The following is a 25,420-nucleotide window of genomic DNA, read 5'->3' as shown; positions in this document are numbered from 1 at the left end:
GGCCCCCAAGGCCAGACCGCGTCCGGGGGGGCCCTGGCCTGCCCGCTAGACGCGCTTTAATTTGTCCGAACTAACACAGGGCACGCCCTCACGCGGTCGGCTAGGGCAGTGTGGAGGGAGCCGGGACGGCTTCGAGGGGGGTCTCCGCCAGAGTGCAAGAGGAGAGCGGATGCTGGCGCCCTCCCCTGCGCGCCCGGGGTCTCCTTACGCCTCGGGGGCCTGGGCAGGACGCGGGAGGCGGCGGAGAAGACCGCAGGTGCTTCTCGGGGGACATTTCCTAGCCGCCGTCCCCCCCCCCGCCCCCGCCCCCGCCGCAGATGCTACAAGTGCCCCATTTTATGGTGTGTGAGCAGCCTCCATCATTCCCCCCCAAAGCCAAATGGCGGCTCCGGCTGGGAGAGAGGGGAAGGCCGCGGACTCCGGACGGTTTCCCGGAGAGGATGGGGGAGGGGAGTTGCTCCTCGTTCCGGGCCACACCCCTCCCCCTCCCGTGTGGGGAGCGCAGTTGAGAGCGGGGGCTCCCTCTCCGGGTACCACGCGGAGGCCTGTGCAAATCTGGTGGCCCTGCCGCTGGGTCCAGTATTGGGGGTGCGGAGGAGGCGCTGGACCATCTTTCTCGAAGCCAAAGGAGCCCCCACTTGGGGAGCTGAGGCCACGGGGAGACGCTCCGGGAGGAGGGCGGATCCCTTTGGAGTGAGTGATTTAGGCCCGGATCCTGCGGCCGCGGCCACGGCCACGGCAGGATAAACAGTTCCCTTAGGCCCGAGCATGGAGGAGAGGGGGTGGGACGGGGTGGGGGTTGGACTGGAGCTCCAGGGGTCAGAAGAGGTGCAGCCCGTGAAAGCCAAAAAAGCGGGGTGCGTTTCGGGCCTTCTGACCCAGCAGGCCCCCTGAGCGGTCTGTGCTTCCCCCTGTCACGGCGCTTGTCCGGCCCCCATTTGCTTTCCGACAAGCTGGGGAATAAGCCCCAGGGGAGAAGGAAATTGAGGCTGGTGGGGTGTTTGCGGGGATCAGGGGATTGAGCCACAAAAGGGGGCAGAGAGTACAGCCCGTAGGAGAGGGAAGATGGATCTCAGCCCGGGCTCCTGCAGAGAAGGCCAAGACCCTCTCCCAGGGAGGAGGGCCGCTTAGCGAGCCCAGCCCAGGTGACGAAAGACCATCCGAAGTTCCTAACGTGGGGGGGGGGGTGGGACACACGGGTCTGTGAGAGCTGAGCCTTGGGAGGAATAGGGAGCAGTGGCAAGGAGCTTGCAGATACTGCATGGCTTGAGCAAAGATCTTGGGTTCCGAAGATGCAGGGTGTGTGCAGGGTGAGAAGCAGCGAGATGTAGACCCCGTGCCCCCGAGGGGTCTGCCTGGGAGCAGAAGCCCTGGGAGTGAGCAGAGGGTGGGTGTGCTGGGGGTGGGCGTGGCGGCCCTCCCAGGAGGACCAGGGCGCACTGAGGTCGAGTGGGAGCAGGGGCGCCCACGAGAGAGCTGGCCCAGGGCCCCCGGGCGACTGGCACGAGGGGCTCCAGCTTGGGTCTCTGAAAGGTCAAAGGGAGAGCAGAGGGTGATAGCCCAGAAGGACCCCCGACTGAAACCTGCCCAGCCGTCGCCGTGGAGGGGGCCAGGTCGCTGGAAATGTGAATCGAGCTGGTTGCAGCAGCAGGCGGGGTGAGGGCTGTCTCCCCGGGTCATCGGAGGGGAAGGAAGGACGTGGGGCTGGATGGAGAGGGAGGCTGCCCAGAGAGGGAGGCTGCCCATTGGAGACAGAGAAAGAACGGTCAGAGGGGAAGGGACGGCCAGGCGTGGCTGGTGTCCTGGAAGCCGAGGAGGAGAGAGTTTCAAGAAAGAAGGGCCGGTCTGTCCAGTGCAGCTCCCTCAGGAAGCTGCTTGGTCCTCAGAGCCGGCTTCTGAGACCCTCTGCCTGGACCCTGCCTGTTTCGCCTGGTGTTTTACTAAGACCTGAATTACTTCCAGGATTTAAAAATCAGGCGATTTCAGTAGAAATGCAGTCCAGATTTCAGATTTCCCTTTTAAAAATCTGAAGATTTGACCGGGGTGGGTTGGGGGGAGTGGGCAGAGGGTGCAGGGCCTGAGTAACAGTTCAGTGAAGGGTGCCGGGAGGCTCCCTTGCCCTGGGGGAGGCCTGGCCGTAACTGGAGGAGAGAAAGAATCAAAGCAGGGAATGGACACATGCAGGCAGGGCAGTCCACAGGGAGGACACACCGGCCCTGCTGGGCTCCTTGGCCTGCCCGGAGGCGGGTTGCTGCCTGGGGCCCAGGGCTCAGGGAGACTAATTCTAGGCTTGGGGAGTGGGCAGGGAGGCGATTTCCTCCCAGTGACCTCATTATACAAGTGGGGACACGGAGGCCTGGGTGGCAGTTAGCAGCTTTACCCAGTTCTCCAGGACGCTAGGCCTTCAGGGATGCCTCTTGAACCGAACGCGCCTGGGTAGCCCCCTGCCATCCTTCTAAGGACGTCACAGGTGGGGAAGGCCTCACGTGGCCAATGGGAAAATGCCAAAATACGGGAAAAGGAGCACCTGGAATTGGCCAGGGCCTGGTGGAGAGGGCCACCCCTTCCCCGGGGCCGGGGGTACATATTCTCCCTAGGCAGGCTCCTCCAGTCCTGGGCTCCAAACACCATCCGTACACTGGTGACGCCCATTTCTGTCTCTCTCCGGAGTAACAGGCGCCGCGGACTGCCCACCGCTTCCCCTGGGATGTCTAAAAAGCATCTCTTCTGTGTCCTCGCTGAAACAAAAACTCCCCATTTTCTCTTGCAATCCTGCTTCTCCCCAAACGTGCAGAAAGCATGGGCCCCTCCTCATCTCTTCTTCCCTCTCCCCCCACCCATAGGTGCCTGTGTGCACTTCTCCCCCAGCCACCGCGCTTGCCGCCCTCCTTCTCCAGGCTTTTTGTTCCTCCCACACACCAGGGGCTCCCACCTTGGGGCCTTCGCACCTGCTGTGTGGCTAGCTCCTTTCACCCAGAACCCATTCAGTGCAGCCTCCAGGCCAGCCGGGCCAAGACGCCTCTCTGGGATTCCTGTCTCGTTACCCTGCTTTATTTTCTTCATAGCACTTAACGATCATCTGACCCTGTTTTGCCTATTTCTGGGGGGGCTCCGAGAGCGTAGCTGGGTCTGCCTTGCTCCTTGCCGGCCCCCGGCCCCGGGCACACCCTGCTTGGTGACGCAGCAGCAGGAAGGTGGACTCTGGGAGTCAGGAGCTCCCCTCCCCCAAACTCCCTGTGTGACCCACCTGCCTGGGCCCCGGGTGGTCTCAGTGTTGCCATCTGTATAAGGGGTGCACGCACAAAAGGGCAAACAGAGGCACCTCCACCTCGGAGTGTTTCTGACAGCCTGGGCAGGAGCCCCGGGTGGGGAGGCCCAGAGGGCTGTGGGGTCGCCAGCCTGCTGTGGGAAAGGCCCAGTCGGCTGTGGCTGGGCTGCTGGGGTAACAGTTAAGAGGCCAAAGGGTTTGTCTCCCCAGAAGCTGTTTTAAACCGAGAGGTTGGCTCCAGCCTTAGCCTGGGCTGGGCCCAGTTTGGGGTTTGAAATGTAAATAAGAAGCATTAAGTGCTTTTCAGTATTTAAGGGGAGAAAAAGGGGAATTCACCAGACGAGGCTGCGGGGAGGTTGCCTTTAAGATGCAAATGTGTATTGTGAAGCCCTGAATGGGGACGTGGTGAGGGCCTCTGGCCGCTCACCCCCAGGGCCGGCGGTGGGGCGGGGCGGGACCGCCAGGCGGGAGGCTGAGGTCAAAGGAGCGGACGAGTAGATGCTGACGCTTAGAGGAGGTGTAACGGGGGGCTGAGCTGCCACCGCGTCCTGTCCTGTCCCCGGGGCCCCGGCTGCCCACCACCTCTGCAGACACCCCCAAAGTGCTGCTGTCCTTAACGTGCAGGTTGTCAAGAAGGGACTTAGGTGCTTCTCAGTGTGGAAGGAGCCAGACCTCGGCAGGACCCGCCACCCCCTGGCGCTGTGTGTCAGGGTCAGAGTGAGGGAGGCCCCCACTCCGGGGGACTGAGGACCGTGGGTGCCGAGTAAGGACCCCATCCTAGAGACGGGCCTGCAGTGCTGATCAGAGGCGCGGCGTGGAGAGTGGAGCCCATACCCTGGGACGTGAACAGTGGCTCGGCTCCAGGAGGGGTCCTACCACCTCCCTCTTCCGCTTGTGCCCGAGCTGGGGATCTTCTCCAGGACTTTGACTTTTCTTTCCTTTCATTTCTTTAAGTGCTGGGTAGTTTTTTCTTGGTGAAGTTATTTGTGGTATAAAACCCAACGGGAGTAGAAGGATGTGAAGTGAAAACAAAGCCCCCGCCCTTGGCCCCAGCTCGCGAGCTGTGCGCGCACAGGGCTTCGTGTCGCTGACTCTGGACACCGGGGCCGCGTCCAGGTCGCCTGTCCTGACGGCTGCAGCGCCAGCCGTCTGGTCGTGTCCTCCTGCGGGGCAGGCGGGGCTGTTACTAAGGTGTTTCCGTGACTGTCCTTTGTTCACGAGCCCAGAAGTAGCCGCCAGATTCACTGTTACAAATCGGGTTAAGCCTTGCTGCCCCGCGACCGTGCAGCCCTCTGAGCGCCCCCTCCTCCCCGCACCCGCGTCCCCCATGAACGCCCATCCCGGCTTCTGTGACTCCACCCAGCCTGGCCTGTGTGTGTCCCCACCTCCCCGCCCCATTTCAGGCACCGCCATCCCCCCGCCCCCGTGACCTGGCCGCCTCCTCAGGGCTTCCTGACCCCTCATCTCTTCTGGGCCGCGGCCACCAGCCTTTGGGGGTGTGAAGGGACGTGGCATCCTGCCCCCCTCACAGCCTGGCCCTGCCGTCCCCACCTTCCCCTGCCCTTCCTTTCGGCCTCTGACCAGCCCAGCCTCCCCAGGGGCCTCCCCTGCGGGGGTCTCTGCCTGGCTGGGCCAGGTCTGGGGGGAGCAGTGGAGTTGGATGGCGTTTGGGCCCTTGTTTCAAGGACAGGGGAGCCGGCGACTCTCCTGGCCCAGGAGACGCGGGCTCCCGGCCCCCCTGACTGCGGGGCAGGGGTCTCCTGGGACCCAGGCTGCCTGCTCCAGTGCCCCCCGGCGAGGGAGCCGGCCCAGTGGGCGAGGCCAGACTTGTCTTCCAGCCTGGGGCTGTGGTAGAGCTTGACATCTCTTCTCCAGAAGGCCCGGGGTTTGAGGCCCGAGGAGCCCGGGCGGGTTTGCGATGGAGAGACCATTTGGGGAGGGGCCCCGGCGACCAGGACAAAACGCTACAAAGAGAGAAACCATCTTCCATCATCGCCCTGCGGGGCGGAGGCGCCGACAAGGGAATCTTGGCTTTATCTCCTTTCTTACAAGTAGCCTCAGCTGTGGAGACGCTCCCGTGGGGGCCTGGGCGGGGAGGGGGGGACGCGCAAAGCCCTACAGGGGGCGAGAGCAGCCTGGCCCCAGGCGCCGGGCATCCACCCATCCCGTGCGGCCGGGGCTGCGTTTCTGCCTGCGGTGGAAAACCGGGACCCAGGAGAGACTGGGTAAGGTCCCCGGTGACCCCTGGCCAGGAAGAGATGGCAGAGCATTTGCTGTTTACCTCATTTCAAGGCGGCCCCCCCACCCCACTTTTTAGCACGTGGTCTTACACCACCTCTCGCTTTCTCATGCCTGCCACCCCCAGGAGAGCAGGGACCCGATCAACCCATGCTGCACGAGGCCTGGCACGTAGTAGGTCCTCAATAAATATTCGTTGAATGAATGAGATGGGAGTCAAACTCTGGCGGGCTTCCCGTCCCAGTGCGAGTTTGCGCGGTTCCAGGGCCGAGCCGAGAGCCCGAGGGGCCTGCGAGGCTCGCAGATGCTCATGTCAGTGTGACTGGCGATCCCGACATTCTCTCCTGGTCAAGAACAACTCACAGCTGCCCTGAGAGGCTGGGACTCCACTCCCTAACTGCCGTTGTCCGGGGGGGCTGCCACCCCCCAGCCCGGGCCCCCGCCCTCCCCGCTCAGGACCCTCCAGGGCTCCCCGACCGTCCTGCAGCACTCGGGCCTGCTGACCTCTTCAGACTTTATGTCCTGGCGCCCCTGCCCTCCCCGCGGCCTCCCTCCCAGAGCCCACTTCCCACCCCTGGTTTGACTTCCATTGGCTCCTTCAGTCCTGTCATCCTCATTCCTTTTCTCATAAGTTTTCTGTAGCTAAAGTATCTTTTGTTTTAGCATCTGTCCCCCACCCCCAAGAGCTTGTCTGTCTTGTGTAGCATTGAATGATGAGTATCTAGAAAGGAATCTAACTCCAAACTCAGGAGTTAGGTCCGTTAGGACTCAGAATTATATTTGTGAAAGGGGGAAACAAGCCACCAAACCAACACCTAGTCTAGAGCTCGACATAAACGGCTCTCCAAAAATGAGTTCCCTTACTTTATTTCCCTCTAATCAGATATTAATTCCTGAGCGCTTTGGGACTGTCGATGGATCCAGTGGGAAGGACCCTTTGACCCTGTCTTGTGTCCTGTCTGCCCTGTCCCCACCTTACATGCAGAAGCTGAGGTCCAGAGAAGACGCAGGGCTCACACGGTGCCACTGGATTGCGCTCCGAGTCTGATTCCTAGTGCAGGGCTCTTGCCCTTCCTGACACTTCATCTGTCCAGTTAGCCAGGGCCGGGGGAGGGGCAGCAAGGCCAAGGCTAGGTCCCAGGATGAGGACAGGTGTTCGCCAAGCTCCAGCCTGGTTTGGGTGCAGAAGTCTTTCCATCCGGGCCAGGCCCCGGAGCCAGGGAACGGCGGAAGGGCAGCCGGAGGAGGGCCAAGCAGTCTTGAGGCATCTAAGCTCACTCTGGACCTGCCTGTTAGGCGCCATCTGCCCCAGAAGACTGAGAAAGCCTCAGAGTGGATCTCCCTGTTGCCACATCTTCACAGAGGCCAAGGTTTTCTCAAAGCCCCCATTGGACCCCATCAGATCCTGCCCACCCCTCAAACACGCCGGCAGCTTCCCATCACACTTAAGATAAAATACAGGCGTCTCCCCACGGCCTTATGCGGCTTGCCTTCCTGTCCCTGCCCTGGACAGCCGGCCCACCCCACGCGGTGTCTTTGTGCTGCTGTTCCCTCCTCCTTGGACTCTCAGGCCCTATTCCTTCTTGCCAGTCAGGTGAATAACACCTCAGGGAAGCCTTCCCTAAACACCCCGTCTGAAGTAGGGCCACCCACCCCCATCTTTCCCCATCACTTCGACAAGTTTTTCTTTATTTAAAGCGCTTATCACTACTTGAGCTTTTGCATTTATAGCCTAGTCTCTCCTCCCCACCTGGAGTCAGCTTGTCTGGTGTGTGGGTCACCGAATTCTCTGTACTTAGCATACAGTAGATGCTCAATAAACATTTGTTCGAATAAGTGACAGAGAAAGGGCCCTCACAGGGAGTAGTGAGATTCGGCCCGTTTTTTCTGCCCAAGGTATTAAACTGCGCGCCTGGAGAGCCTGGGGGTTAGGTCCAAGAAAGCACCTTCCCCTGCCCTCCCCCAGACCCTAGGCCTTCGACAAGTGAGCGGTTGGCTCCAGTGGAGGAACTAGCATTTCAAACGGGAGAGAGGTTGGGGCCTTGGGGCAGCTTTCTGTGTGGGGAGCGGGGACAGTTCTCGGGAAGGACAGTCTTCACCCTTAGGGTGAGTAACGACCACGGCCGGGGTCAATCGCTGTGGAGGGGACTGAGCGGAAAGGGTCCCCGGGATGCTCGGGAAGGATGCTCGTCTCTGCGTCAGGGGGAGCGGGAGCCGGCGCCCAGCTTCTGCGTTTTCGGCTGCCCAAGTCCCCTCCGGGTTTAAGGGGCGCGCCGCGTGGTCTCACCCGCGTCCCCGGCCCTTCCGCGCTCGCCTCCCTCCCGCCCCGCCCGTGCGGCTGGACTGCCCAGCGGGTAACTGCGCTCGGCCGGCCGGCGTTGGGCGCGCGCCCCGCCCCGTCTCCATGGAAACCGCTTGCCAGCCTCCCTCCCAACAGCCCACCGGCTGCGCGGCTCTGGGGACCAGACGCGCGGATCCTCAAGCCCGGAGACGCATGTCAGCACGGGGACCCCCAGACCCCCTTCTCGACAGGCCCAGGAAGGGGCGGGGGGGAGTCTCTCGTTTAACAAAGGGTCGATGCTGGGGCAGGTTTGGGAAAAGGAATTGACCCAAAGCCTGGAGAGCTTGGACCCCTGGGTACTGTTGCTGGTCCAGGACCTGCGCTGGAGCTTTCCTGCCACAGGTCCTCCTGAGGCCTTGCCAAGGTTTCCCTGGGGTGGCACCGAGGCCAGACCCCAGGACTTCGTCCCCTGGGCACAGATCCCTCTGGTCACTCCCCACGGGGCTGCACTGGACGAGGCTCTGAGATGAGGTTCTGTGAAGGACGCTGCAAGACTCCCCCCGACGCCGCCGGGCAGCCACCAGGGAAGGCGTCCCGCTGTGGGGACCGCTTGCCCCCATAGATCCCAGCCAGGCTATGGCAGAAGCTCTGCAAAGCTGACCTTGGTCTTTGACCTCTGCCTGGTAGGCTCAGAGAACAGCCTAGGCCACATCTACGCCCGCCAAGGAGACCAACTGCTGGTTTCCTCCCAAGACCCGCACCCTGCACAGATTTTTAGATGTCCACAGCCCCAGTAGAGGACTGGCTAACCTGAAAGCTGACTTCTCCCGGGATATGGCCAAGTGACCGCTGGTGCACACCTGACCTGCCACTGCACCAACCACTAGAGCTGGCTTCCAGAGTGACCTTTTAACTGGTCCTCACTGGCCACTCCCGATGCTGCCTTCAAGGCCTGTACAGTCGGCACCTGCTGGCCTTTGTATGTCAGGAATCCACGCCACCAGCCCCTGTGGTGACACCGGACACTGGGGACCAGAGCTTTGCAGATTTGCCTGATGGTAAACCACCAGAGATCTGTCCTCGTGTGGAACCACCACACTGCACACCTCTGTGCCTTTCTTGTCCACCTGTCTGGGATGCTTTTCTATTCCAATTTTGTCCCAGGAAACAAAAAAAAGTCCAAACCAAAACAGAAGACAAAAGCATTAATTTTCTCTGTCCCGGGGTTCACAGACTTACAGGCCTACCTGGCCAGGTAGAAAATATCAATGAATGAGATGGTTTGCGAGGGACTGGTGATCTGAGGGGCGCGGTGCGCCCATAAGGGGGGCAATGAGCCCAGCCCCCGCTGCTATGCCAGGTAGAAGGCAGGCCCCGGGCTGCAGAACACTCTGAAGACAAGTGGCAAAACGACATTTTTTAGTCTATAATCTCTTCTTCTCTCAACATTATTCAAAATTCAGATTAAAAGACTTACCTGGTGGCACAGTGGTTAAGAATCCGCCAGCCAGTGCAGGGGACACGGGTTCTAGCCCTGGTCCGGGACAATCCCACATGCCGTGGAACAGCTGAGCCCGTGCGCCACCACTATTGAGCCAGCGTTCTAGAGCCCGCGAGCCACAACTACTGAGCCCACGTGCTGCAACTACTGAAGCCCACACGCCTAGAGCCCGTGCTCTGCCATGAGAGGAGCCACCGCAATGAGAATCCCGCGCACCACAACGAAGAGTAGCCCCCGCTCGCCGCAACTCCAAGAAAGCCCGTGCGCAGCAACGAAGACCCAACACAGCCAAAAATAAATAAATAAAATTAAAAAAAAATTTAGATTAAAGAAAAAATTGTAAGAAGTAAGACAAGGCACGTCTGCAGCTCAGGGTTGGCCTGCCTGGCTTGCTAGCCTGGACTTCAGCGCAGATTCAGCCCTGTCTGCCCGTGATCTTATGAAAACTCCACTTAAGCCTGCTGTGTGCAGACCCCCTGGACACTGTTCTTTGCATGTGCCTGAGCCCCAGAGATCCCTCCGTGTTACTGGCCGGCTGGGGGCTCCTCAGGGTGGGACCCTGTGCCTGGCCCAGCTCCCTCACCTGCTTCTCCCTGAGGAGCAAGGGCTGCCCAAAGATTCTTTACCAAACTGATCTGCAACCAGTCTAGAAGGAGATGGAGAGGGAGGTGGGGGTCTCTGGGCCTCTCAGCACCAGGTGCCAGGCCAGCCGCCGGGCGCACTCTTCCCGCTTTGAGTTTGGCCCCAGACTTGTGAGCCGACTTTCTCAAAAGCCCCTCCCAGCCCCTGGACCTAGAGGTCAGCGTGGAAAGAGCAGCACAGCAGCTTGGCTTCCAAGGCAGCTTCTGGCCGCATCCGCGCAGCACTGAGATTCCCAAACTCAGCCCTGAGAATCTGCACCTCGTTCCTGGCCCCTTTCCGGATGGTTTATGTGCTACCCAGCGACGTGCACTTGTGCATAAGCCAGCGCCCTGCTCTGGGGCCCCAGTGGGCAGCTCAGGGGCCCTGTTGCTCCGGGGAGCCCTGGGCGCCTCCAGGTCCAGGTGTGACTTCCCAGGGGGACGGTTCCTGTGCACAGTGAGGGGCGTGTGACGGTAGTTCCTCGGGCTTCAGGCCTTGACTGAGAAGGGAAGGGGGTTTCTCTCTTCCCCTTTCCAGAAACGTACAAAACAGAAGTAGAAACCAACTGCTGTGCCCTCTAATACTTGTCTGCTGCCAACCCGCCATCTTGCAGGACCACGGACACTGGAACACGATGACCACGGTGACGCCAGCTCCTTTCCTAGTTCCCTAAGGAGGCTTGGGCCACGGCCTCTGCTGATTGGTCACAATCCAGAAGAGTGGTTCTCAACCTGGCTGCCCACTCAGATCACCTGGTGAGCTTTAAAAACTCCCAGCGCCTTCTCCCAGGACAGTGAAATCCACAGTGCCAAAGGTAGAGCCCAGGCATGAGGATTTTTTCTTCCAGTTTTATTGGGATATAATTGACGGGTACTAGGATTTCCGGGGGGGAGGGGGGCATTACCAGAGAAAGAATGCCTGCCTCGGGGCAGTGGAAACACTGCCCTGCCCCCAGCGGGAGGAGGTGAGCCCTGGGGCTCCCTGTGGTCCAGGGGGCAGGCTTCCCAGCTTCCGGGATGCCGGGTGGGTGAGAGCCACTCCAAGGGGGGGGGGATGGGCGGCAATCTGAGTCTGGGGCCTTTCTCGGGGGAGGGAGGGGTGCCTGAGGGGGTGTTCTTTGGCCCCCTCCGCTTCCACCTACTTCAGGTAGTGAGGCTGGCAGGCCTTGCCCACTGGCTCTTTTAGGGCTTGATGGCCAAAGAAATTAGTCCCACACCACTGCGGCCTCCCACACCTTGGAAGAAGCTCGTGTTCTCTATATACACGGGGGAGTGGCAGCAGAAGTCGAGCTGGCCGAACTGTCTCGTGTGCGGTGTGGCTTTGCCCACACAGGGCGCTTCTGCCGAAAGGGCACCCCGCGCAGGGACATCACAGAGGATGGAGGATGTTTGCGGGCAGAGGCAGGGGCCCCTGGGGTTCTGTGAGGCTGAGGCCTCTTTTCAGGTTTCGTGAGCTGCAGACACTGCCTTTGACTTCTTTAGCTCGGCAGTTTCCTTTTTCCCCTTTTTTAAAAACAAAAATGAAATGCACGTAACAAACTTTTTACCATTTTAACCGTTTTTAAGTATACAGTTCAGTGTCATGACATCTATTCACAATGTTGTGCAACCATCACCACTGTTTATTTCCAGAACTTTTCCGTCATTGCTAACAGAAACTCTGTACCAACTGAAGAGTAACTCTCCATTCCCCCACTGCCCACAACATCTATTCTATTTTCGGTTGATAGGATTTTTCCTATTCTAGCGCCTTCATCTAAGTGAAGTCATACAATATTTATTTTTCTATGTCAGGCTTATTTTACTTAGCAAAATGGCTTCAAGTTTCATCCATGTCGCAGCATTATTCAGAATTTGTTCCATTTTTGTGGCTGAATAGTATTCCGTTATACATATATAAACCACATTTTGTTTACTCATCATCTGTTGATGGACACTTGGGTTGTTTCCACCTTATAGCTATTGCAAATAATGCTGCTATGAACTTGCTATACGACCATCTCTCTGAGTCCCAGCTTTCAGTTCTTTTGGGTAAATACATAGGAGTGGAATTGCTGGCTCATATGGTAACTCTATGTTTAAATTTTTGAGGAATGACCAAACTATTTTCCACGCAGGCACACCATTTTACATTATTTCCATGTGCACAAAGGTTCCAATTTCTCCACATCCTTGGGAACACTCATTTTCTGTTTTTTTTGGGTGTTTGTTTCTTTTGTTTTGGTTGCGTTGGGTCTTCGTTGCTGCGCGCGGGCTTTCTCTAGTTGTGGCGAGCGGGGGCTACTCTTGGTTGCGGTGCGCGGGCTTCTCATTGCGGAGGCTTCTCTTGTTGCAGAGCACAAGCTCTAGGCGCGCGGGCTTCAGTTATTGTGGCTCGCGGGCTCTAGAGCACAGGCTCAGCAGTTGTGGCGCACGGGCTTAGTTGCTCCAGGGCATGTGGGATCTTCCTGGACCAGGACTTGAACCCGTGTCCCCTGCATTGGCAGGCGGATTCTTAACCACTGCACCACGAGGGAAGTCCCTTTTGTTTTGTTTTGAATAATAGGCATACTACTGGGTGTAAGGTGGCTTTGATTTGCATTTCCCAAATGCCTAGTGACATTGAGCATCTTTTCATGTTCTTATTGGCCACCTGTGTATCTTCTTTGGACAGATATCCAAGTCTTTTGACCATTTTTATTTATTTATTTATTTATTTTTGCGGTACCGCTGTGGCCTGTCGCGTTGCGGAGCACAGGCTCCGGATGCGCAGGCCCAGCGGCCATGGCTCACGGGCCCAGCCGCTCCGCGGCATGTGGGATCTTCCCGGACCGGGGCACGAACCCGCGTCCCCTGCATCGGCAGGCGGACTCTCAACCACTGCGCCACCAGGGAAGCCCTATTTTATTAATTTTGACGCTATCATAAATGGAATTATTTTTTTGGATTGTTTATTGTTAGCATATAGAAATGCAGCTGATTTGTGTGTTGATTTTTGTATTCTGCGATGTTGCTGAAGTAGTTTATCATCTCTAGTTATATCGTGGACTCTTCAGGGTTTTCTACATATAAGACTGTGCCATCTGTGAACAAAGATACTGTTACGTCTTCCTTTCCAATTTGGAGGCCTTTTATTTTTTTGCCCTAAGTGTTCTGGATAGAACTGCCGGTGCTCTGCGGAATGTGGTGATGGAAGGGGGCACCCTTGTCTTGTTCCTGACCTTAGGGAAAAGGCTTTCAGTCTTTAACCGCTGAGTATGATGTTGACTGTGGGGTTTTCATATGTGGGTTTTATTATGTTGAGGCAGTTTCCTTCTATTGCTAGTTGACTCAGTGTTTGTTTCACAAAAAGGGGTTAAAGTTTTAAACACTGGTAACTGACACCTACCATGACATTAGTTTCAGGTGTACCGCTATTTGTATATACTGTGATCACCACAGTAAGTGTAGTCAAATCCGTCACCATACATCGTTACAAATTTTCATTTTCTTCTGATGAGAACTTGTAAGGTCTAGTCTCTTAGTGAAACTGCAGGGACTGCTTAGTTAAATCCATTTCACCTGTAACCTGCCTTGACTCATCAAGGCGGTTTTAATTGTTGCTACAAAAAGACCTGCGTGTCCTCCACGCAGCCTAACAGTGTCCGGAAAGCCCAGAGTCAGCTGTACCCGGTTAGAGCTGAGCCGGTTGAAACCGGTTAGGACCGCCGGCCCTCCAACTGGGCCTGCGCAGCTGTCCCCGGGGCGGCCTTTTGAACCTGCAGAGGCCGGGGGCCTAGTTCCACCGGCTCACACCCTTCTTCCGTCACTTTTCTCCGCGCCCCCCATGCGCGGACCCCGCCCTGCTTCCTTATTCCTTATCCCGAAACCACCCGGGCCCCCTGCCTGCCGTGGCGTCTATTCTCGTGTCTCCTCGCTCGGCTTTCCGACTTCGGCATCTCAGCTTGTGGCTTGCCGCGCGTCAGGTAAGACAGCTTGTTTCGGCAGCTTTGAAATATGCAGTCGAATATGACTAACCCTGGTCGCCATCCAGGACGTTACATTCCCAGGACCAACGTTGTAACCGGAAGCCTGGCCCTCTTGACCCATTTCACCCCCCACCCCCGAGCCCCACCGCCCACCCCCCACCCCCGCCAGCTCTGGCAACCTCCAGTCTGTTCTCTGTGTCCGTGGGTTTGGCGTATTTACTTATTTTTAGATGCCACATATCAAGGAGATCATACAGTATTTGTCTTTCTCTTACTTCGCTTAGCCTGATGCCCTAAAGTCCATCCACGATGACATAAATGTCGGGATTTCCTTCGTTTCTTACGGCTAAGAGTCCATTGCATCCGTGGACCACATCTTTATCCGTTTATCTGTTGATGGACACTCGGGTTGTTTCCATGTCTTGACTGTTGTGAATAGTGCTGCGGTGAACATGAGGGTGCAGCCGTCTTTCGAGTTGTGTTTTCACTTCCTTCAGATAAATACTGAGCAGTGGAATTGCTGGATGGGTTGATAGTTCTATTTTTTTAATTTACTTGTTTGTTTTACTTTTTCACAAACCACTGTGTCGAGGGCCGATTTTCAGTAGATCGCGGCGAGGGAGCCGCTCTGCTGCGTTCGAGGCCCGACCCAGAAGCAGCTCGTCTGCAGACGGTTCAGCTCCAGGTTCCCCACAAACGTGCGGTGCATGATTCTGTTATTAATTTTTGAGGAACCTGCATACTCTCTTCCACTCCCACCAACAGTGCACAAGGGTTCCCTTTTCTCCACATCATCAGCAACATTGTTATTTCTTGTCTTTGATAAATAGCCATTCTGACAGGTGTGAGGTGGTATCTCATCGTGGTCTTGCCTCGTTTCCCCGATGTAGTGACATTGAGCATCTTTTCAGGTACCCGTTGGCCATCTGTGTGTGTCCTCTGGAAAAATGTCTCTTCAGATCCTTTGCCTGTTTTTATTTTTTTTTTTTTTGCGGTATGCGGGCCTCTCACTCTTGTGGCCTCTCCCGTTGCGGAGCACAGGCTCCAGACGCACAGGCTCAGTGGCCATGGCTCACGGGCCCAGCCGCACCGCGGCATGTGGGATCGTCCCGGACCGGGGCACAAACCCGTGTCCCCTGCATCGGCAGGCGGGCTCTCAACCACTGCGCCACCAGGGAAGCCCCTTTGACCATTTTTAAATTGGATTGTTTGTTCTTTTGCTTTTGAATTGTATGAGTTTTTAAATATATTTTGGATATTAAGCGCTTATCAGCTGTATGATTTGCAAATATTTTATCCCATTCAGTAGGCTGTCTTTTCATTGTGTTCATGGCTTCCTTTGCAGAAACTTTCTAGTTGAATTTTTTCAAATGCTTTTTCTGCATCAGTTGAGATCATGTTTTTTTGTCTTCATCCTGTAAATGTCGTGTATCGATAGACTTGAGTATGTTGAATCATCCTTGAATTCTAGGCATAAATTCCACTTGGACATAGTGTATAATCCTTTTCATATGCTTTAGCAGTTTCCGTTTTTACAGCGAGAATAGCCAGAGAATCAGTGACCTGACAAGATTCTCATGATCCCCAGGGTAACCTGAGTTGATCTCAGAGTTGGAGGATCCTATCCCAGCGCCAGAAATGGGGGATGGCAGGCAGTTTCCCTGTCCTTCCACAACCCCTGGACAAGACAGCCCCCAAACAGTCCTTTCCAGGCGTGGAGGGCTGACGGGAGAGAGAACCAGGGTCTTTTTTTTAAATTTTTTTTGATGTGGACCATTTTTTAAGTCTTTATTGAATCTGGTACAATACTGCTTCTGTTTCATGTTTTGGTTTTGTGGCTGTGTGGCATGTGGGATCTTAGCTCCCCCACCAGGGATCGAACCTACACCCCCTGCATTGGAAGAGGAAGTCTTAACCACTGGACTGCCAGGGAAGGCCCCAGTGTGCTTCTCTGAACTAACAGCCATGCTGGCTTCTCCAAGGAGAAGCAACAGATACAGATACACGTGCAGACCCCAGTTCAGCCAGTTGGCTTTCCTCCTCTAAAGCGAAGGGTTTATTACAGCCCTTACCCTTCCTCCCCTCTGGCCTAAAGTAGGGACTCAAGGTTCACCCATGAGCTAGACTAGACCCTAAGTGGTAATGTACTTCCAGCGCTGGCTCCTTTCCCTGGAGCTCCGGCAAAATGGCGAGTGCCCAGCGACAGGGGCGGTTCTAGCCCTGCAGTGCCAACTGAGGCAGGACTCCCGCCAGCGAGCTCGCTTCTCCCCAGACGTCAGGAAACTCGGGAGACTGAGCCCGCCTGGTGGAGCAGCGCCTCCATCGCCTCGTTTTGTCACACACCAGGGCTCCGGCAGCACCAGGTGGCAGTCACACGCTTCTTGGCCAGCACGTGCAAGTGACACTCACAGGGAGAAGGCAAGTGTGCAACGCGGTGGGTCCTCCAGGGCATGAGGGATCTTCCCAGACCGGGGCTCGAACCCATGTCCCCTGCATTGGCAGGCGGATTCTTAACCACTGAGCCACCAGTGAAGTCCCATCAGAGAATGTTTTGTGTATGATCTCTCCTAGGAGTTTTATGGTGTCATGTCTTAAGTCTTTAAGCCATTTTGAGTTTATTTTTGTGTGTAGTGTGAGGCAGTGGTCTAACTTAATTGATGTACATGCAGCTGTCCAACTTTCCCAACTCCACTTGCTGAAGAGACTGTCGTTTTTCCATTGTATATTCTTGTCTCCTTTGTCAGAGGTTAATTGAGCATAGGTGTGTGGGTTTATTTCTGGCCTCTCTTTTCTGTTCCATTGATCTGTATGTCTGTTTTTGTACCCATAAAACTTTTTTTTTTTTTTTTTTTGCGGTACGCGGGCCTCTCACTGTTGTGGCCTTTCCCGTTGGGGAGCACAGGCTCTGGACGCACAGGCTCAGCGGCCATGGCTCACGGGCCCAGCTGCTCCGCGGCATGTGGGATCTTCCCCGACCGGGGCACGAACCCGTGTCCCCTGCATCGGCAGGTGGACTCTCAACCACTGTGCCACCAGGGAAGCCCCACAACACTGTTTTGATTACTGTAGCTCTCTAGTATTGTTCGAAGTATAGGAGAGTTATGCCTCCTGCTTTGTTTTTTCCCTCAGGATTGGTTTGGCAATTCCGGGTCTTTTATGGTTTCATATAAAGTTTTGGATTATTTATTCTATTTCTGTGAAAAATATCTTGGGAATTTTGAGAGGGATGGCGTTAAATCTGTAGATTACTTGCGGTAGTATCGCCATCTTAGCAATATTTTTCCAATCTAAGCGCATGGGCTATCTTTCCATTTCTTTGAATCCTTTTTAATTTCCTTTATTAATGTTTCGTAGTTCTCAGGGTGTAAGCCCTTCACCTCCTTGGTCAGGTTTATTCCTAGGATTTTGGTTCTGTTTTAGAAGTTACTTGTTTTTTCCATTCCCTTTCTGATATTTCATTGTTAGTGTAAAGAAATGCAACCGATTTTTTTGTCTGGTTTTGTTTGGCCTCACCTCGTGGCATGCATAACTTCCCCAATCAGGGATGGAACCCATGGCCCCTGCAGTCGAAGGGCTGAGTCTTAACCACTGGACCACCAGGAAAGTCCCTGCAACTGATTTTGGAATATTAATCTTGTATCCTGCTACTTTGCTGAATTCATTTACTAGATCTAGTAATTTTTGTGTGGAGTCTTCAGGGTTTTCTATATATAGTATCATAGCATCTGTACATAATGAGCTTTACCTCTTCCCTTCCAGTTTGCATAACCTTTCTTTTCCTTGTCTGATTGCTGTGGCTAGGACTTCCAATACTATGTTGAATTGAAGTGGTGAGAGTGAGCATCCTTGTCTTGTTTCAGATTTTAGCGGGAAGGCTTTCAGGTTTTCACATTATATTGGCTGTGGGTTTGTCATAAATGGCTTTTATTATGTTGAGATGTGTTCCCTCTATTCTAATTTGGTAAGAGGTTTTATCATGAATGGATGCTGAATTTTGTTTTTGCTTTTTCTGCATCTATTGGGATGATCATTTGGTTTTTGGGTTTTCTTTTGTTAATGTGGTATGTATCACATTGATTTTGCAAATGTTGAGAACCCTCCTTGTGAACTTGGGTTAAATCCCACTTGGATTCAGACTTGGGATTGTGGTGTATGATGGTTTTTTATGTGTTATTGGATTCGGCTTGCTAATATTTTGTTTAGAATTTTTGCACCTATATTCAAAGGTCCTGGCCCGTAATGTTCTTTTTTATGGCTGAGTAGTATTCCAGTGTATTTATGTACCACGCCTTCTTTATCTATTTATCTGTCGACGGACATTTAGGTTGTTTCCATGTCTTGGCTATTGTAAACAGTGCTGCAGTGAACACTGGGGTGTGTGTGTCTTTTTGAATTAGAGTTTTCTCTGGACATACACCCATGAGTGGGACTTCCAGCTCATATGGTAGTTCGATTTTTAGATTTCTGAGGAACCTCCATACTGTTCTTCATAGTGGCTGCACCAACTTACATTCCCACGAACAGTGCAGGAGGGTCCCCTTTTCTCTGCACCCTCTCCAGCATTTGTTACCTGTAGACTTTTTTTGTGTGTGTGTTTGTGTGTGTTTTTTTTGCGGTACGCGGGCCTCTCACTGTTGTGGCCTGACCTGCCGCGGAGCACAGGCTCCGGACGCGCAGGCTCAGCGGCCATGGCTCACGGGCCCAGCCGCTCCGTGGCATGCGGGATCCTCACGGACCGGGGCACGAACTCGTGTCCCCCGCATTGGCAGGCGGACTCTCAACCACTGCGCCACCAGGGAGGGAAGCCCTAGACTTTTTTTTTTTTTAAGAACAGCTCTCTTTTTTTTTTTTGCCCCCACACATGCAGGATCTTAGTTCCCCGACCAGGGATTGAATCCCTGTTCCCCTTGCAGTTGAAGCATGCCTTCCTAACCACTGGACCACCAGGGAATTCCTGTGGACTTCTTAATGATGGCCATTCTGACTGGTATGAGTAGTTTTGATTTGCATTTCTCTAATAATTAGTGATATTGAGCATCTTTTCATGTGCTTGTAGGCTATCTGTATGTCTTCTTTGGAGAAATGTCTATTAAGGTCTTCTGCCCATTTTTCTACTGGGTTTTTTTGTTGTTGTTGAGTTGTACAGGGCCACTTTCAAATGTGAGGTCAAGTTCTTGCTTATGTGAACTTCAAGGAGGATTGAGGCCAGGTGATTTTCAGTGCACAGGGTCAAGGTGAAGTTCAGGATCAAGCTGAAGAGCGAGGCACAGAACCCTGGACCGAGGTCAGGTCCAGGTTAGTTTGAAGCTTACCCAAGGTTGCTTCACGGGGATTACGGTCAGGAGCATCCCGGTGTGAAGGACAAGACTGGAGTGGAGAAGTTCAAGGTAAAAGTCAGTTTCTCAGTGTGAGACACTGGCAGCATGATCTGGGCCAGGGGTGAGGGTCAGTTTCAAGGTCAACTTCAAGATGATCAAATTCAAGGACCAGTTCAGCACTGACTTCGGTTAACGTGCAGCATCAGGAGGGTCATTCCAAGGTTGTAACGTAAGTGTGACACAGGGTCAAGTTCAGGACAAGGTAAAAATCAGGGCAATTCACAAGGAACACATATCCATAGGGTGAGAGACTGGATCAGGGTCAGGCTCAGGGTCAGTTTCAAGGTAAACATCTGGTGTGAGGTGAAGCAGGAAGTCACCTAAAATTAGGACATCATGCGGCCAGGTCATTCGGAAGGCAAAGACGCGGCAACACCAGCGTGAGGTCCAGGAAGATCTTTGGGGTCGTGACAAGGCAAGAGGTTCAACCTGAGTGTGTCTGGCTGAGAAGCGGGGTCTGGGTCAGGATTAACGAAACAAGGTGAATACACTCAGCAGTATACTTTCACCCCAACAGCAAGCTCTTGCTGAGAGCCTGAGCCAATTAGGATGAGTGTAATTAGTGGTAATGGGGAGAATCCGTATTAGCGTAAGCAGCTTAGTCTCAACCACTGCAGGTCAGCGTAAACCGTGATGGACCTACGTTCAGCTCTAACCAGTGCTACTAGATACGTGCAGACAAGCTCGGCCTCAGGCATTCTTCTCAAAGATAAAACCTTATTGCTGGTTAGTGTTAACTAACATGAACGGAAGCAATGCAACACACCTTCATCTAAAGGCACTTTCTTACTGCGAGGTAGGAGGAATTAGGACCAATCTGAATAGAGGTTTTGATAAGAACTCCCATCAGTGCAACAACGTCAGTCCCAGACTCCTACAGCTTGTTGGAGTGAACTGAACGCAAGCGCAGCGATGCACAGTCACAGGGCGACTGGGTTTGCATCAAGCTGAGGAGTACTACTGAGATGAATTTGTATCCGTGCAACTAATCATTCCCATTCTTCTCAAAAGTAACTTCCTCTTGTTAGAACAAACTGAGATGAATGTAAACACAGCAGCACACATTCGTCTCGATTCACATTCTTACCGGGAGGCACAGCAAATTCAAACGAACTCAACTGTGTTACTGAAAAGAATTTGCATTAGTGCAAACACTCCAAATCCCATTCTCCTCAAAAGCAAATCTTACTGCTTGCTGGAGCTAACCTGCTTCTCTCAAAAGCACGTGCTGATGCTGACTCTTAGTAGGAATGTGGGAAAAGATGCTGTGTTAGTGCAGAGTTCAGTCTCAGCCTTACTTCTTACTGTGGAGAAACCCAATCTAGGTAAGTGTAGCTGTGCGTACGGAGTTTAGGTAGATAAGGTGAGACCAAGGTCAGCCAGCCATTGACGGGATGTGGTGTGGACTAGTCTCAGGCTGGAGAGGAAGGCTGTCATGGGAGGTAGGGTTCAGTGTTAACTTCAGTTTGAATATGACAGGGTCAGGAGGAGGGTCAGATTCAAGGTCATTTCAAGGGGGACCATGTTTACGATGATTGTCAGTGACAAGACGAAGCTGAGCACAGAGTCAAGGTCGGTTAAAAGTCAAATTTCGAATCAGCCAGCTACGGCTGCGATCAGGGCCACAAGGTTATGTTCGGGCTCATTTCAAAAATAAAGCAGGTCAGTGTAAGGATGGTCACCAGTTTTAGGGCATGGCTGAGGTCAGAGGTCAAAGTCCATTTCCACGTCATGTTCAGGGTTAGGGCGAGAGGGACCCGCTCTGAGAACAGCAGCCTGGTCCACACAGCACGGCCCAGCACGAGGCCGCCAGCTGGGAAGGACTCTGCTCCTCTTGAGGCCAAACAGCATACCCCCAAGCCCAGCCCAGGGTGCGGGGCCGCAGCAGGGGTAAGCCCCGCTGGCCGCGGCGGCGCTGTGGCTGTGAGCTCCTGAGGACGCTACTTTAACACGTGAAGTCCGGGCCAAGAGCAGCGGGGGAAAGACACGACTGAGGGGCTTGAGAAGTGGACCCAAGTAGAATCCAAAGGCTACGTCTGCAAAACCTACACTGTCCTGCTGCGGGAAACACGACTAGTTCGTACAGTTGGCTCTGGGCGGCATCTACTCAGTCCCGGCTGTTGCTTATCTATGTTGGAACATGGGGCTGGTGCTGCCAGGTCTTCCTGTCCTGATCCAGAACTATGTGACGGTTGACCATCACAGCATTAAAAACAAGGCAGCACAAAGACCGAGTGACACTCCCAGGCTGTGCGTGGTGGTCCATGGGTCCCCAGCAGCTCGTGGTTGCTCCTCTAAAGGGACAATGCTCTCTCCATGCAGGGTCCCCCCCCAATACTGTGATTAAAAATGCAAAAGACAAAAGCCAGGGGCAGGTATGCAGGGCTGGAGAGGAGAAGGCCTTTCTGCCTCAGAGTCCTGCGGGCCCAGAAAAAGCAACGGCAGTGATTAGCTAACAGGGTCTCTCCTGAGCCCGAGTCTGGAAGAGGGAAAAAAGACAGGGCGAAGACAGATGGTCTTTGTTCTTGTTACATTTTATTGGCATCACGTTCATCTCTTTACAGAAGAACTTGGCCCACACCCTAGAATGCAGGCCTCTGGAGAGAGGGAGGTGCTCTGAGAAGCAAGCTACAATGCGGGGCAGGTCCTGGGGCACAGCTGCCTGGCTCCACACCCAGGACACAGGGAAGGCATGGCGGGTTGTACTGGGAAGAAGGAGAGAAGGTCTGCTCACCTAAGGATGCCACAGCCCCGAAAGGAGCACCTTCCAGAACAAAGGTAAAGTCCCTAGGACAGGTCTGGTAGGATTTTCCTTTTCCTTTCTCTCTTGTACGTGGATGCTGATCTAATAAGGGAGTTTCAAAGTGTGGAGCAGAGAAAAAAAAGAAAAATGAGAGTTTTATATTTCTGAAACAGCCGTTTCTCCATTGCACACACCATGGTATTATGCAAATCAACCTCTTGGAAAAATTTAGATGCAGAAGGGAACTAGACAGCTTTCCCCCTGGAGAGATGAAAAGCTTTTTGGCTCCTAAGTCTTTGATTAAAAGGCGTACATGATTCTCGTGTCTACTGTACAGAATACTGCCTCCAGCTGGATTTCTGAAATCTGAGTGGCTAAACACTCTGAGATCCAGACAGGCTTCACCCTCCATCTCTACGCCTGCATCTCAGGACTTAAACACGTAATCCAAGAATTTCTTACACTAATTTATACATTTTTAATTGGTTGCATATATTAACATGTACTATAAGATTCTTTTCTAAGAAGCATTACATAATAAATGGATACTGTAAAAAGATCTGATTAGTTAAAAGTAACAAGCATTAACAGATACATACAAAACTCAGCCTGATCAGACTGGGTGTGAGCCTGTAATGCAGCGCAGGGCACCCGCCTTCCCAAGTGGTAGCCTTCACGGGGGTGGGGGGTAAAAAGACCACAAGACAAGTTAAAAAACCAGAACTAATTAGACACAGGTTGACTGTAAACAGTTCTCTCTCTCCAGTGGACAAAAAGAAGTCGTCTCCGAGGCCGACTCCAAACCGGAACGATTTCTACAGCCGGCCCGTCCTGCTGCCATCTGAGGGCTGACGCAGGGACCCCGATGGAGCCGGCACAGGCCTGGGCTGTGGAGTGAGTCTGTGTCGGGTGTGTGTGCAGGGGAGACTGTGTTGGGGGCTCTTCGGGCAGCTGGATGTGCGAGATGACCGACTGTGGAGAGGAGAGGGGCTCGTGGTGGAAGGCCTACTTGTGTGCTTGGTGCGCGAAGGGCTCTGCTCTGCTCGCTCTGCCGCCTCAGCAGCTACAGCTCTCTGCCGAGGCCTTGGCCCGGTCGTTCTTGTCCAGTTTGATGGGCTCGGGGAATTCATTGTACAGCTCCACCTCCGTTTCCTGGGCAGGGGGAGAGAGACAGGCTGGTTAGTCCAGGCTCGGGGAGACTCCCGAGCTCAGCCCGGGCAGATGGGGGCATGGGCACGGAGCAGGCCCAGCAGTGCAGTGAGGGCCCTGGCAGAAGGTGCTCGAAGCCAAGTGAGCAGAAGATGGGGCAAGGTGACACTGAGTAGGCGGGCAGGACAGGCCGACGCGCCCTCCGTGTGACGTCAGCCTGGGGGCCGCCGCCTGCTCCGAGGCTTCTACCAACGTCTGACAAGAAGGTAGACGCTCCCGTGGCCTGGATTTGGCCGCTCTGAGCCAGCATGTCCTCAAGGTTCCTGGGCGCTCTTCCTGGGTGCTCCTCCGGCCCCCTACCTGCTCTCATCTTTCTGGACTCAGGGTCTAGCTTCCTTTTTGTATCTCCAGATCTGCACACGCAGAGCCCAGCCGAGGACGGATCCCTTTGTCTGGTGGGGATACAGACTGGGGTCAGTTCAGTGGGCCTTGCGCTGATGAGCATGTCTCCAGGGAGGAGCAGCCTTCTACTTCCTGATGTAGAGAAGTAATTTGTCACTTAAACACTGAGCACCTGTGCAGCAGGAACTGTTCAAGGATTCGGGAAAGCAGGGACTGGTTCTATCCATCAGAAGTTCTCTAGGAAAAATCATTCCATTCACAATTGCTATAAAAGTAACAACCTCTAGGACTACATATTTTAAAAAAAGCTCTGCTGAACACAGCAGTGTGCGTGTGCCGTGTTGTTGGGTGTATTCAAAAGTTGCCAGCCGCCACCACGCCGTGATTCCAGGACACTTCTGTCATCCCCAAAAGAAAGTGTGCGCCATGGGCGGCCACCCCGGACCCTATCTGATGCCCTCAGCCCTTCCCACACACTTAGCTACTTCCTGTCGTAACAGAGTCCTCACTGGAGATCGGATCTGCTGGCACCCTGATTATGGGCTTCTGCCTCCAGAGCTGAGAGAAAATAAAAGTCTATTGCTTTAGCCACCCAGTCTGTGGTATTTGTTAAGGCACCCAGAGAGACTAATACAACGGCTGTAATGCAATTCCAATCAGAATCTCAATAAGGTCTTATTTGGAGGGAGGGTGAAGAAAGAAAAAATGAACCAAAAAGATAAAATTAGTGAGGGGAGGCCTGCCTGATCAGGGCTCAGACGCAGAGGCAGTGAAATCAAGATGGTCCAGGCAAGGAGCAGGCAGACGGCCAGGACAGACCCCAACGTATGTGAATACTGCATACTCAACTAAAAAATTTTCTATGGCCAAAGGAATTGAAAAAATCCACTGCAGTAACAGGTGAAGTGAGGTTCAATTCAAAAGCGCTCCTGAGCACTGCGGGGTCCCGCGGGAGGGCTGCCTACGGGCTCTGCCGTGGGGAGTGTCAGCGGAGCTCCAGGGGGAGGCCCACAGCGCGCTGGCAGGAACTGAAGGATTACTACTGTCCCTGGGAAGCCAGGTGGCGCTTGCCCGCAAAAATACACACACCTTGCAGTCTAACAATCTCACTCCCAAGATGCCAGCTCGCCACTGTAATGAGGCTCTAGGGACAGCAATATTCAGAGAGGAAAACTCCAACAGTGATGCCAGCCAACAGGGAACTGGTGAAAAACGACTCCCGTACAGCCCGCAGGCCAGGTGCCCCGACTGCTGAGAAGCACGCCTTCTGTAAACCCGCTCCCAGGAGCTGCAGAACCACCCTGCCCTCTGCAGCTGCCACGGGCCCTTTGCCTCCGACCGCACCCCTCACCTGCCCACTACAGACAACTGACAATGCTGGGACCTGCCTCAATGCACTGGCCCCAACAGAGCTGCTGAGTCACAAAGTCTTCAACTGGCCCTTGCCAACAAGAAGCCACTGTTATTTCGGGGGAACAACTGAATAAATAAAGAAAGAAAAAATGTAGGAAAACTTTATCCAAGGAACACAATTCCTAGAGCCCGCAATCTCTTACAGCTCAGATATGATTAAAAAAACCAAACAGGACTTCCCTGGGGGCGCAGTGGTTGGGAATCCACCTGCCAATGCAGCAGACACGGGTTCGAGCCTAGTCCGGGAAGATCCCACACACCGCGGTGCAGCTAAGTCCGTGTGCCACAACTACTGAGCCTGCACTCTAGAGCCCGCACTCCGCAACAGAAGCTACTGCAGTGAGGAGCTCACGCACCAGGGCAAAGAGTGGCCCCCACTTGCTGCAATTAGACAGGGCCCGAGCGCAGCAGCAGAGACCCAACACAACCATACATACATACATAAATAATTATACATTTAATTTGTTTAAAAAAACTGGA

General features: G+C 54.2%; 1 protein-coding gene and 1 long non-coding RNA gene across 6 annotated transcripts in view; one reads left to right on the top strand and one right to left on the bottom strand.

Annotated features, from left to right (window-relative positions):
• The first annotated feature begins 398 nt into the window (after positions 1-398).
• Positions 399-24,114, top strand: LOC115848493 (uncharacterized). 3 transcript variants are annotated; one of them, XR_009565743.1, is made up of 5 exons: positions 399-693; positions 10,523-10,664; positions 18,723-18,842; positions 21,798-22,011; positions 22,743-24,114. It is a non-coding gene; the product is annotated as an uncharacterized lncRNA (long non-coding RNA). The 3 variants fall into 3 exon arrangements; XR_009565745.1 differs by having other exon boundaries at positions 10,523-10,723; XR_009565744.1 differs by lacking the exon at positions 18,723-18,842 and having other exon boundaries at positions 401-693.
• The window catches only part of RAB7A (RAB7A, member RAS oncogene family), a 93,802-nt gene continuing 90,131 nt past the window's right edge, over positions 21,750-25,420 (bottom strand). For all 3 annotated transcript variants that reach the window (XM_030849262.3, XM_030849260.3, XM_060307511.2), the window contains exon 6: positions 21,750-23,128. In XM_030849262.3, coding sequence (XP_030705122.1) covers positions 23,033-23,128 — 96 coding nt within the window. In that variant the 3' untranslated portion in view covers positions 21,750-23,032. The remainder of the gene's footprint in view (positions 23,129-25,420) is intronic.

The sequence above is a fragment of the Globicephala melas genome, chromosome 11 (genome assembly GCF_963455315.2).
Source record: "Globicephala melas chromosome 11, mGloMel1.2, whole genome shotgun sequence".
In the NCBI taxonomy this organism is placed as follows: domain Eukaryota; kingdom Metazoa; phylum Chordata; class Mammalia; order Artiodactyla; family Delphinidae; genus Globicephala; species Globicephala melas.
This window is presented reverse-complemented; position numbering and strand designations above follow the sequence as displayed.